General features: G+C 36.5%; 1 protein-coding gene across 2 annotated transcripts; it reads left to right on the top strand.

The window, feature by feature from the left end:
* Nucleotides 1-3,467: 3,467 nt before the first annotated feature.
* Nucleotides 3,468-12,187, top strand: atcaya (ATCAY kinesin light chain interacting caytaxin a). Of its 2 annotated transcripts, none has more exons than XR_008387014.1 (11): nt 3,468-3,917; nt 4,718-4,776; nt 4,896-5,132; nt 5,243-5,407; nt 5,506-5,608; nt 6,648-6,779; nt 7,384-7,470; nt 7,860-7,958; nt 9,082-9,164; nt 9,784-9,843; nt 10,431-10,448. XR_008387014.1 is itself a non-coding variant. In XM_053635549.1 (11 exons), exons 2-11 carry the CDS (start codon nt 4,740-4,742, stop codon nt 10,474-10,476), a joined length of 1,002 nt encoding a protein of 333 aa, XP_053491524.1. In that variant the 5' UTR covers nt 3,468-3,917; nt 4,718-4,739; the 3' UTR covers nt 10,477-12,187. The 2 variants fall into 2 exon arrangements, 1 of the variants encoding a protein (XP_053491524.1); XM_053635549.1 differs by having other exon boundaries at nt 9,082-9,117; nt 10,431-12,187.
* Nucleotides 12,188-13,026: the final 839 nt, after the last annotated feature.

The raw sequence follows: 13,026 nt of genomic DNA, 5'->3' as shown, positions 1-13,026 counted from the left end.
ATAGGTAATGGACCATATTATGTAATAAGCCATGCTTCGGACAAAAACATCATTGACGCTGCTTGTAATTTTACCTGCAGAGCCAGAAGAACTGTAATAAGTTCTTCAAGAATTGATTAGTCTTAGAAAACTGCACAACAGTGTACCTTTAAGAGAACTTGTGTGCTTCTTCAGTTTTACAACTCATAACTGAAGTCTTGAAATCTTATTCAGAAAACTTGTATTGAAATACATGCTTAATCATTCATTTATTTGTTTCAAACAATTTCATTAAGTGATCACATGATTAGTAAGTGGTCGTTAAGTGATTATGTAATTAATTATAAAACTATATTTTTGGGAACATTTCAGAGATAGTCTGTATTACAAATTGTATTTGTAGTTATACGATTATTTGTAGTTATACAATTACCCCCCCCCCCCTTTTTTTTTTCTTTTCTTTTTTTTTTTTTTAAGTTCTTTGCCATTCAGATTATTGGCACCCTTTATAAAATTAGCAAAAATGGTGGTGTAAAATGAAAAATCCACTCAAACAGTAGGGGAAAATATTTATCTGGTATCTTATAATTATAATTTTTTATTTTCTGTCAAAAAGGCTTAAAACCTATTGTCTGAGAAAGAGTGATGCACAAACCAAAGAGTATAAAGAAACACACGGTATGATAAATACACGGTAAATAAAACTATTCACTGTCCCTTTGATATTTGACCTCCACATATCATTTGGCATGTGTTATTCATTTTATACATATACATTTTTGCACATTTTTATAAAGGGTATAAATAATTTTGGAGACCAGTGCAACTGTCTAACCAGGTATTAGGTATTATCCCTAGGTATAGATTTTTCTGTCTGTTTTTACAGGTTTTCACTCCATAACCCCCGAGAGCATGCACATGCCAGACCTGTTGCCACTTTTGGACCATATAGAAGGTATAGATGAGTGGCAAGACGATGACGTCCCCAGGTGTGGACGGATTTAAAATAGTGTAGTGTAGAGTGGAAATGTATGTGAACAACCTTATATCAAGGTTTACATTACAACCACTATTTGCTTTCATCTTCACATTTTCAGAAAAGATATTAATGCAGAAGCAGTGTGAGGCTTGAATAATTTGTTGAGGGAAACCACAAAATATTTGTAAAGAGGGACTGAAAAGTCTTACACTCAGCCTTCATTAATTAATCAATACACTCTGATTTTCATTTTTTTACAAAGTGGGATAAAACTCTATCCACCCATCCACTACAAGGGACATTGTAGTTTCATTTATTCATCAACTAATAACATCATTAATTCGTTCATGACACGCTGCATTTTTTTGTCTTATTAACTTCCAGTGAGAGAAAAAAAAAGAGGCTGGTGAGGGAGCAACAGTTTAAAGCTGTTATAAAATAATTGATAACAGGAACTGACTTGTTTCACAGACATTCCACAGCATTAAATGTAATTATAAATGGATATACAGTCATGTGAAAAAATAAGTAAACATGGAAATTGTTGGCTTTTTTGAGATATTTGAACAAGCAAACATTTGATCACATTTGAAACAGTGCCTATTAATAAAGTTGATATACTTGAACAAAGCCAAAAGGAAAATTAGCTTAGAAATATCAATAGACCAGGCTTGCTGGAATTTCTGAGCACTCTTCCATGCAATATTCTTTCAATTGCAAGATGTTTGAGGGTTTTCTTGCACGTATTGCCCGTTTCAAATCCACCCACAACATTTCAATGGGATTCAAATCTTTGACTAAGCCATTCCATAACCCTCCATTTCTTCTTTTTGAGCCATTCCATGGTGGATTTGCTAGTGTGTTTAGAATCATTATCCTGTTGAAAGGTCCACTTTATAGTTCAACTTTTGGCAGATGGCAGCACATTATCTTTAAACACTCTCTCATATGATGCAGAATTCATAGTTGAATCAGTGAATGCAAACTGTCCAGTCCTTGATGCAGCAGAACAACCCTAAACCATAACGTTTCCACCACCGTGCTTCATAGATGGTATGAGTTGCTTCCTTGAAAAGTTGTCTTTAGTCGGCACCAAACATGTCTCTCCAGAGCACATTATTCCAAAAGACCTGGTTGTTGCCTATATGCTCAGTGTCACTGTAGTCTTGCAATGGCTTTTTCCTGGTACGCCTCCCATGCAGGTCAAATCTGTGCAATCTCTTTCTGATTGTAGAAGCATGCACTTTGACACCTTTTAACAGTTGCAAGACTTACTAGCAGGTCCTGTGATGAAATTTTGGGGTTCTTGGAGACTTCTTTTTAGATCAGACGGTCTGCTCTTGGGCTGAATTTGCAGAGACGGCCAGTCCTGGACAAATTGGTCGTTTGAAATCTGCACCACTTGTAGATGATTTTCCTTACAGCGGAAAGATGTATTTCAAATCATTTGGAGATCTTTTTGAATCCCTTGCCAGACTCACAGGCATCCACAACCTTTTTTCTGAAGCCTTACAACACTCTTTAGATCTTGGTATGATGAAACCACTCACCTCAATAGCAAAGGGAACACCAGACACTAGATATGAGAGGTTTAAATAAGACAGGTTCCACCTGAACTTCCTAAGCAAGTTCTAATCGCTGGCATACTATCTTCACCACCTGATTCTAATTTTATGGATTTGAAGGTGTGATAAATGTAGGGGTATACTTACTTTTTCCATGTGACTGATCTGTTTTTTGTTCATTTAAATTGTAAAAACTACTAAATGTCAATTTTATGTGTCATTTGATAGAGTTTATGAACTTTATTAATAGGCACGGTTTCAAAGAGGATAAAATGTTTGCTTGTCCAAATATGCTAAAAAAAAAAGCCCACAATTTCCATGAGGTGTACTTATTTTTTCACATGAACGTACATTATGACATGTTGTTCTTTAATAAATTAAAATTGTTAATAGTTGTCAAATAAAACATTTTGAGATGTCATGTTATAGGTAATAATCTACTTCAGCATGGTAACAGTACCTCTGCTTAGTGTCTGTATGCATCACACTACCACATTGTTGATTGGTTTACTATAACAGCACACCCCATTGTGTTTTATTATTTACCTATCAATATTAGGATATGAAGGTGATAATTAGTATTATATCTAATTAGTATAAAATGTGTAATAGTACACAAAATTGTAGATCATTTATGAAAGGTAATAAAGGTAGTTGCTTTATGACATTTAAAACATTTTAAAACATTTAAAACATTCATATAGATAAATACATTACGTAATATTACTTCAGCAGTACTCTAAGAGTAGAAATATTGCTTAATTCCTTGTTATGGTATTCATACTAAAATACCATTACAGCTTTAGTGTGGAATGGATTTGAATGATTTTATGATATTAACATGAATCAATACCATTTTCTTCATAGAAAATGGTGCATTTAATTTTATATATAGTCCTAAGAACAATACTGGATTATTTTATTTAAGGTGTGTATCAGATTTCTTCTATTTCATGACTAGTCAAAGAATGAGATCATTGGTTTATGAAGGTGAAATATCCATCGAAACATATTGGTGCTGGAATTTCCCCCTCACTGACTTGGCATTGGGCAGTGAATCTCTGATCCTAGGTCAGCAGCAGTGTGATTTCTGTGTATCATCACATGGTGCCTCTGTGTGTGAAGAGAGAGGGAGCAGGTGCAGCTTTCTCCTTAAATGGTAATGAGCCACGTCATGTGACGCAGGACAGAGCCAACAACACAGCATCACCAGGAAAATGGAGGCAGGGCACGCATAGAGAAACACACACAAACACACAGTTTCAGTATCACTGGCTAGAAATGATGCTCTAAACATTAACAACAATTGAAAAGATGATATTTTGTGATATGAGAAAGTAGTGAAGTGCGATTTGAAAAGGAATCAGTAAAATCTTCATTTCCCTGATACAAAGGTAAGTGATGGAGCAGCTTTGATTTTCTATATTTGGCTTCTGCTTATGGCCTGCACTTAAATCAAGCTGAAGTTGTGTGTTTGATATCAGGAATGTTTATCAGCTCAATGCTGATTTTTTTTTTTTTTTAAATAATGTGTTGATGCGGTGACCATGATTACAGGATTACGATTATAATGACATTGAGAAAAGCTGTCACACACACACACACACACACACACATATATATAATATACACACACACATACACACACACACACACACACACATATATATAATATGTGTATGTATGTATATATATATATATATACATATACACATACATACACATATTATATATATGTGTGTGTGTGTGTGTGTGTGTGTGTGTGTGCTATTAAAAGATTGGGATCATACTATCATACTGGCTTGTTTTGTTTACATGTGCATCCTGATCTCTCTCTGTCCTCTCCCTATATATTCACTGAATAGTGTGTGTGTGTGTGTGTGTGTGTGAGAGAGAGAGAGAGAGTTTGGGGATGTTGCACCCTGTGCAAGTTAAGCAGCTGCAGGCCGCACACCAGTGAACCCTTCAGAGCATGATAAGGCGCTTTCTCTCTCTCTCTCTCACTTTCAGGCTGCTCATTGTCATATCACTGTCTCAGCTTCATTAAACCCAAGACCCATTCAGAGCAAAGATGAGAGAGTTTGATAAATCATTCATCCATCTCTCCTTTTTTAGCCTCTTTAGTCTATCTATAAATGCGATGTTGAAGACTGCAGAGATCTAACTGGGTTTGGGTTGTCTGTGTGTTTGAAAGGCCGCTTCCAGAGGAGGGAGATATGGATTCTTCCTGCACACTTGGTGAGGAGAGAACATGTAAGTGCACTGTATGTATGCCTGATTCATCAAGCATGTGAATATGAAGCCCAGAGCTTTATTGACTCCTTCATGAATATTTAACCCTTCCATCTTTCTCTGCACTTCTTGTTGTCCAGCTCCTCCCAACTCACTTCACATCAGTGGAGCTGGTGGAGGTTCGGGTCACCGCAAACGCCGCACCCTTGTAGCCCCAGATATTAACCTGTCCTTGGATCAAAGTGAAGGGTCCCTGCTTTCCGATGACTTCCTGGATACACCCGATGATCTGGACATTAATGTTGATGACATTGAAACTCCTGATGAGACAGACTCCTTGGAGTTCCCAGCCAACGGCAATGACATGGAATGGGAAGGTGAGGTTTGGTGCTCTCTGTTTCTCTCTGAGCTTGTTCCTGGTATCAACAGATGAATGAATAAATAAATACATTTATAAATAAATTATTTTTATATTCTTTGTGTGCAGATGACACGCCAGTGGCCTCAGCCAACTCTGGGCCTGTTGAAGGGGCTGAAGATGAGGGGGATGTTGGAAATGGTCGTTTGTGGAGGACTGTCATCATCGGCGAGCAGGAGCACCGTATCGACATGCAGCTCATTCGGCCATACGTGCGTGTCATATCTCATGGAGGTGAGCCCTCATGTGTGAATCTTCTTCTCTTGTCTAATGCTTATACTGTCATTTACCACCATGTCACTGCTTTCCTTTCTTCTGCTCTGGTTCCAAAGGTTACTATGGTGAAGGCCTGAATGCCATCATTGTGTTTTCAGCATGCTATTTGCCTGACAGTAGCTGTCCAGATTACCATTATATCATGGAAAACCTCTTTCTGTGAGTAGCCACTTATGACATTTTATGTATGTAGAAATAGTGAGGTCTGTGTCTACCAGGATATATTTTAGGATCTTAAATAGTAGTGTGGTCCACATAATAAATAAATGTAAAAAATATATAAAAATAATAAGAAAATGATATTGTTGATATGGTTATGTTTTCTGTAAAGAGATGTTGAATCTTTTGGAGAGAGTCCAGGTTCAACACTGTAACAATCAGTCAGTTTTCTGCCATGTGTCATGGTGGAATCCATGGAGGTGGATGCAAATGCAGAACTTCATTTGCTAAAAGAACAGAGCACAGAGAAACAGACGCAAGGAACTAGAAAACAAGGAGGGAAACAAACTTAACCTGAACACAATGCTCCAGCAACAAATGCATGAAAACAGGGAACTTAAATAGGATAACTAATCAAGAAAAACAACAAGCAGGTGAACATGGTAAAACAGGAAATGAGGGAGACAACAGAAGTAGTAGTTCTGCACAGACAGTGTGCCCCCCTCGTGGCCCTAGCTGGAACTGCCCCTGCAGACCATGCCACCATGGGGATGTCTTCTGATGTTGCATTTTGCAGCATTTTCTTAACAAGCTGCATTTTTTAAATTATTAACAATACAACAAGATATATTACCGCAAGTGAGAGAAAAAGACAGGAAGGTGATTTAATCACTGTTTATAGCTGCTATAACGTAAGTGATAACAGGAACTAACTTGAATTGTGGACATAAGTGTCACATACTGTTCATTTTAAGTAAAAAATTGTATCATTAGCCAATTTCTGAGGTATAAGAGTCATTTGGGACATTCTGTTATTGGAAAGTGTTATTGGGGTGGTATGAGTACTTGTGCTTTTTGGCAGCCTGCAACATGCCACCCCATATTTTTCCACACCTTAATAATTACCTGATAAGATGTATCACATTGCAAGGGGTCTCTGGGATTGAGTGTGGATGTGGAGATGAGATTTCACTGTCACTCTTCCTTTCATCAAGTAATCTAATGCCCCCAACAAATTCCTCCTTACATTTGAGTGTAGGTATGTAGTGAGCAGCCTGGAGATGTTGGTGGCAGAGGACTACATGATAATCTATATGAATGGAGGAACGCCACGCAGCAAGATGCCTGGTATCAGCTGGCTGAAAAAGTGCTATCAGATGATTGACAGGAGGTAAAGACACTTACAGCTGCTTGTACATTCTGACATTTTCAGGCTGTGAGATAATGGTTAATATGATCATCACAATTACTCTGCTTGATATTTAATCATATCATAATTATTCATGAAAGAGTTATTCATGCAAATTAGGAGCAAAACTGGTTCATCTAACTTTTTGTTGTTTTAAATAAATAGAAAGACTTTTCACCCTGCACATTATGAATATATTCTTTTGTATACATATTGGAAAGATGGATGAATAGATGGATGGATGGATAATTAAGCTAACGAACACACTTGGTTTTGTCTAGGACCTACATATTATCTTTAGTTTGTCCCTCTAATAAGGAACCCTTTAATGATTCTATGTAAAACCCTACAATACTGGTTGGTCCTTTCAGATACAGCTACAAGCAGAACCACTTTAGAAACTATACAAAGAACTTTTTTCTTTCTTTCTTCCTTTTTTTCCTCCTCCTTCTCCTAAAAATTGCAATCAGTGAAGTGGTCAGAAAGAAAATGTTAACTGCATGGTTTAATTGTGCAGCACTTGATTTTAGACAACATTGTAATACTACGGAGATCATGTCTTAAAGCATTAACATTTTTTTAATAGACTGAGGAAGAACCTCAAGTCTTTGATCATTGCACATCCATCCTGGTTCATACGCACAGTCCTGGCCATCTCCAGACCCTTCATCAGGTAGGAGCTGTCATCGTCATCGTCATCTTCATTCTTAACTGACTATGGTAATAGTAATACAATCAGGGTTGACCTAGATCTTTTACACCAGATATATAGACAGTTATAATTGAATAACTAGTAATAGTAATAATACAAATAATTACAGGAGAAAGGTAGTGAAATGTTTAATGAAAATTCAAATGTAAAAGCAAATCTATTGTTAAACAATAATTTGACCAAAAATGTCATTTACACAATGTTCAATTTACCTAAAATATATGCCAAACATATTTGGTGTCTGACATTCACTTTTGAATTTTTATATTCAAGCTATGAGATTAAGGTAGCTAACAAGTGTATTGTGTATGCTTTGAACTACGTCAAGTGTTTAGTCTGTCTTTGTGCAGTGTGAAGTTTATGAACAAAATCCGCTACGTGCACAGCTTAGAGGAACTGGAACAGATCATCCCCATGGAGCACATCCACATCCCCGAGTGTGTCATACAGTAAGTGTTCTCACACAATGATCATTAAATCCTCTGAACTAACATGGCTAGCATGTTGGTGCTGTATATTTTTGATTTCCATGAGAAGTTGGTGGTTGTGTGTTGCCATGATGTCACAGAGTTATTGTTATTGCTAACGCAGTTACAATTGTGTTTTATAGGAGAACATTTACAATTATTTCAAACATAAGTTCTGATAATGGACAGGTTTCACTGTTCGCTCCTAAAAACAGAAGGCCTTCTTTTCTTACTTACCATTTTCCACTGATGTTCAGTGTCACATTAATTATAAGTCCAGAATATCCAGGTGTTCATGTTGAAACTTGAGTGTGCACTAGAGCGTACAGATGAGGAGGTGAGAGAGCTGGACAAACTAAAGGACTACTGCATCAATCACTTTATGTAGAGATGATGCTAGGGCTAATGCTGCATTTGTGGTGATTAATGTGCTCAGTGTTACAGATTTACGTTTATGGCATTTGGCAGACACCCTTATCCAGAGCGGCTTACGTTTATCTCATTTATACAACTGAGCAGTTGAGGATTAAGGGCCTTGCTCAAGGGCCCAGCAGTGGAAGCTTGGTAGTGCTGGGATTTAAACTTACGACCTTCTCATCAGTAGTCCAAGGTCTAAACCACTGAGATACCAAATTTAACCAAGAACTATGCCTGTATATTAACAAACTGTTCACAGTGTGCATAGCCATGTTGATTTGATGTTACTCCATAAATGGTGAAAGAACTGGTAGTAGAGAAGACCTCAAGTTGACTATTGAATAGCAGACGTTGATGGTGAGGGGTTGATTTAGATAGTTTTTACAGGTTGTAAGTGGAGAATTACAAGTTTCAACTTTGCCTTGAATTCAGCATAAATCCCACTGCACCACTTCAGAAGGTAGTTGAATAGCATTGTGGGTAATGTACGAAACCATTAACCAAGTAAAAATAGACCAAATCAATTCAGTCCTGGACACCACTGAAGATTACATGTTAATTAATATTGATAAAGACTAATATGTAAATCATTCATGGTGGATATTTCCTTTAATCGCACTAATGTATTGAGGTGTATGATTTAAGATGTCTTTCTAAAGTCAGTTATTTTGCTTTTACTGTGTTGCAGGTATGACGAAGAAAGGATCAAAGCACGAAAAGAACGGTAATCATCCTGAGATACAGTGCCCTCCACTAATATTGGCACCCTTGGTAAATATGAGCAAAGAAGGCTGTGAAAAATTGTCTTTATTGTTTAACCTTTTGATATTTTGTTAAAAAATTTCAAAAAAATACTCTGCTCTCTTGGATATCAAGCAATTGCAAACACAACACAATGAAGCTTTTTTTTTTTTAACGCTCAACAACCTTTTGCCGCACATCACTGCTATATTCCTTGGTCTTACCTGTTGTTATGAATGATTAAGGGAATTTGGCCTATGTGTTCCCTAATATTTATACCTCTATGAAACAGGAAATCATGGTTGAACAATTTTCTGTTCCTGGTCACCCAGGTGTACTAGAAAAATGTAAAATATCAATGGTAATATACTTCAAATATATTTTTCTCATATGAATTCATAGAGGTGCCCAGTTGCACACATATTTAACAAAGATTTTTTTTTTTTGGATAAACCTGTGTTGTCTTAGCAATTGTTTGATATCCATGAGAGAAGAATATTTTTGTGATTTTTTTTTTTTTAAACAAAAGATCAAAAGGTGCCAATATTAGTGGAGGGCACTGTAGATTGAATGAAATGTATTTGGAGGTGGGTTTGAACTGCACAGAATGCTACAAACACATTTACCCATAATGCCTGTGTGCATTTAGGATGGAAGAAGAGGGGGAGCATCAGCTGCAAGAAAATCAAGAGTCAACCAATACAGATGGGTATGTAGTTAATCCCAGTCACTGTCACTTTGGCTTCTTATATTTTATTACAGCTTATTCACTACTACTGCTGCAGACTAAGGCAAGATATTAAACAAGTGTTGCACCAAATACCATATCATGTTTTGGAGGCTTATTAAAAGGCTGATCTCAGGTCATTTTATTAAAGGCAGGTGCAGGAGGAGTAATAAGCAGTTAAGCCTATGAATAAAAGACTCACAAGTAGTGTTTTTGTGCTATTACGCTGGGCAGAATGTATCTGCCTACTCTATTTATCAATGACATTTATGTGGAAAGACGAGTAATTCAGTAGAGCTCACAAACCTTTTCTTCAACTGTACATCTAAATTGTTAAAGAAATGGCTCCTTGACTCTAAATCTCTAAATACTAAGACTCAGAATCACAATTTAACCCTAGTTTATACCTACTACAGATAAGTCCATTGGTTTATGCTTGACATAAAATATAATATAGGATCTTGATTGTCAGTGTAATTATTAAAATAGTATTTAGAGCATGGTCACAAATCATGCTCTGTTGACTGCAGAAATAACTCTAACTACTAACTAAGTTTTGTCTTTCTCAGACCATCAGCAACAACCACAACAAGAGTAGAAGAACCAGTCCTGTGAGAGACGCCTTTCCATAAAAGTCACTCTTATCTGCTGATCTAAATCCAGCTTCCACTTTCACTGGCCTGCTCTGGTCTGTAATCACACAATTCACACACTGGTTCCAGGTCAGCATAAAAGGGTCTCTTTTATCACAGGTTTCTTAAAACTCCACCACCAGGCGGCACTCCATCCAGAGAATTATTGCTGTATTCAGTAGCAGGATGTATGTAACCACAACCAGTGTATGTTCGCTACCGCAGCTTCCCAGTTAATGACAGACCCTGATGTCCACTTTCTGGCCAGTGCCATCTTAAAGAACATGCTGTCACCTGCCTATACAAATCATATGTGTGTTTGCTCAGGAGAGATTCTTTAAAGCGATGCATGCAAAGTTGACCTTTCCTGTCTGTGTGTACACATGCCCAGCTTGAATGTGTTATTAAACTCTGCTGCTTGTTCGTATGGCTATTTCATGTTTTGATTTTTTAAATGTTTTGAATGCTTTCTTCCTCCAACAGTATTGTGGTAAATTATTGCTTTTTAAGTTCCACAGAAGTGCAAACCAATACGTCCTGGAGAATATGGCTTGTCACAGATTTTGTTCGATGGTAATTTTATGTTGCCTTAAGTTCTGAATGTCAAAGTTTCAAAATTAAACAGTAGTATATGAATGACATTGACTCGTTTTATGCATTTCTCATACCAAAGTAATGTTGTTAATGTTTTTTTTAAGGAAACGAAAAGATCATACAAGATTTTATCCATCAAATTCCTGTCTGTATTTGTAAATTTTATATTATTAAAGATGTGGCCATGGAGATAGCTGGTTCAGGTTTGATCCAACTATGCAATCATCTCGTTGATTGCTCACTATCTGAGCCGATTCTCTACTGTAATGCAACCCAAATATGTTGTGCAGCTGCAGTGTGTTCTGGAAATTTTGCTGTCCCCTCTAATTCTCATAAAAATTAAATTGAACATCACTTTAGAATGGTGAATGAGAAAAGAAGCTCTTGCTCTTTTTTTTTTAAATTTTTTTTATTATTTATTTTTTTAAAAGAAGTTAACAGATGAACTGACCCCTATCCCTTATGTAAAAGAATATTTAAATCCCATAGACAATATTTGAAACAAATTTTGAATTTATTTAGATGTAGACTATGGCCTTTTGTTGTTAAGAGCAGTAGTAGTCATCATCCCTTAATCCCAAATCATATTCTGAATTCAGTATTTTTTAAAATTACACAATGAAAAGTTACATTGTTTCTGAAGGGTTGTAGAAAATGTATTATTTGTAAATATGCTTCATCACTATGCTACTTATGAAAGTATAAAACACAAGCTCAGGAAGTGCATATGTGGGGGGGGGGGGTCATAAGACTTATTACTATGTACCTGTGACTACCTAAACACTTCGCATTCTCTGACACTGGCTACTTCAGCATGTTTACCCAAGTTACATCAAGTGTCTGCATAAATAGAAATTTCACTCTCCCTGCCTTTGAGCCACATGCACAAAGAGCACATATACACCCACAGTAAATAAAGAATGACACTTACTGTCACAGACAGCACTTGGACACTACAATTAGCACCTAGCTGATATGTGAGTGATAGGAACACTTCTCTTGGATTATCGCTTGATTTATAGCCCTTGTCCTTTGGAATTAAAATTATTTTTTTCAGTGTTGACTTTAAGAAACATGAATTTAATTATTCAAAAACAGGTGGTAACACATCTCATACAACAATCTCTCATTTGATTCTTTTGCTTCACATTACCCTTAAATGAGTAACAGGGTTGAATTTTTTTTATAGCAGAAAAACAAGCAAATACACAAAATGTAGTTAACTAGCATTCATACTAATGGCATGAGGATGTTAAAGAACTTCTAATGATTTACATAATTCTTTTTTTTTAATTACTAATTTACTTTCAGTCTATAATTTGGGTAACAGGGTTAAACTTTAAAAGTGACCTCTTTGGTCGATAGCAAAATATTATTGAAAATAAAGAATGAGAGAATTACTTTTCTTATTATTATTTTCAGCAAAATTAATTATGCTGAATTATGCAACTTCCTGTTACGTAAATGTTTCAGGTAACAGCATTGAGTGAATGTCGTGGAACTAAAAAGCTAGAACTCTGCCACAGAGTTACAGTGCCCTTAGACCCTTTCACCTACATGCCATGTCTAAATAAGCATGGAATCGCTATATATAGACCTCCAGATCCGCCTGGAATGCATGTTAAACATTGCAGCTACAAGCACTGGCCATTTGGTCAGGTGCATACAGGTGGGGTGATTTTGTAAATGAGCAGTTGTCTATAACCCATCTGTTGCTATGTACAAATTGCATCTATCTTGTCTGTCAACCTTTTAGGTGCAACATATACATATAACCTGTGTCAGTGTCACGTCGGTGCTGAAAATTAATAATATCTATTTAGCTGGGTTGGTAATTTGGTCCTTTCCCCTGAAGCAAGGGATAGACATATCTGATCTACAGCCTCAGAAGCACATTGTGTACTCTTAAGTTTCTCTGTTTCTTTGTGTACTCTTCTGT

The sequence above is a fragment of the Ictalurus furcatus genome, chromosome 10, assembly GCF_023375685.1.
Source record: "Ictalurus furcatus strain D&B chromosome 10, Billie_1.0, whole genome shotgun sequence".
Taxonomy (NCBI): domain Eukaryota; kingdom Metazoa; phylum Chordata; class Actinopteri; order Siluriformes; family Ictaluridae; genus Ictalurus; species Ictalurus furcatus.
This window is presented reverse-complemented; position numbering and strand designations above follow the sequence as displayed.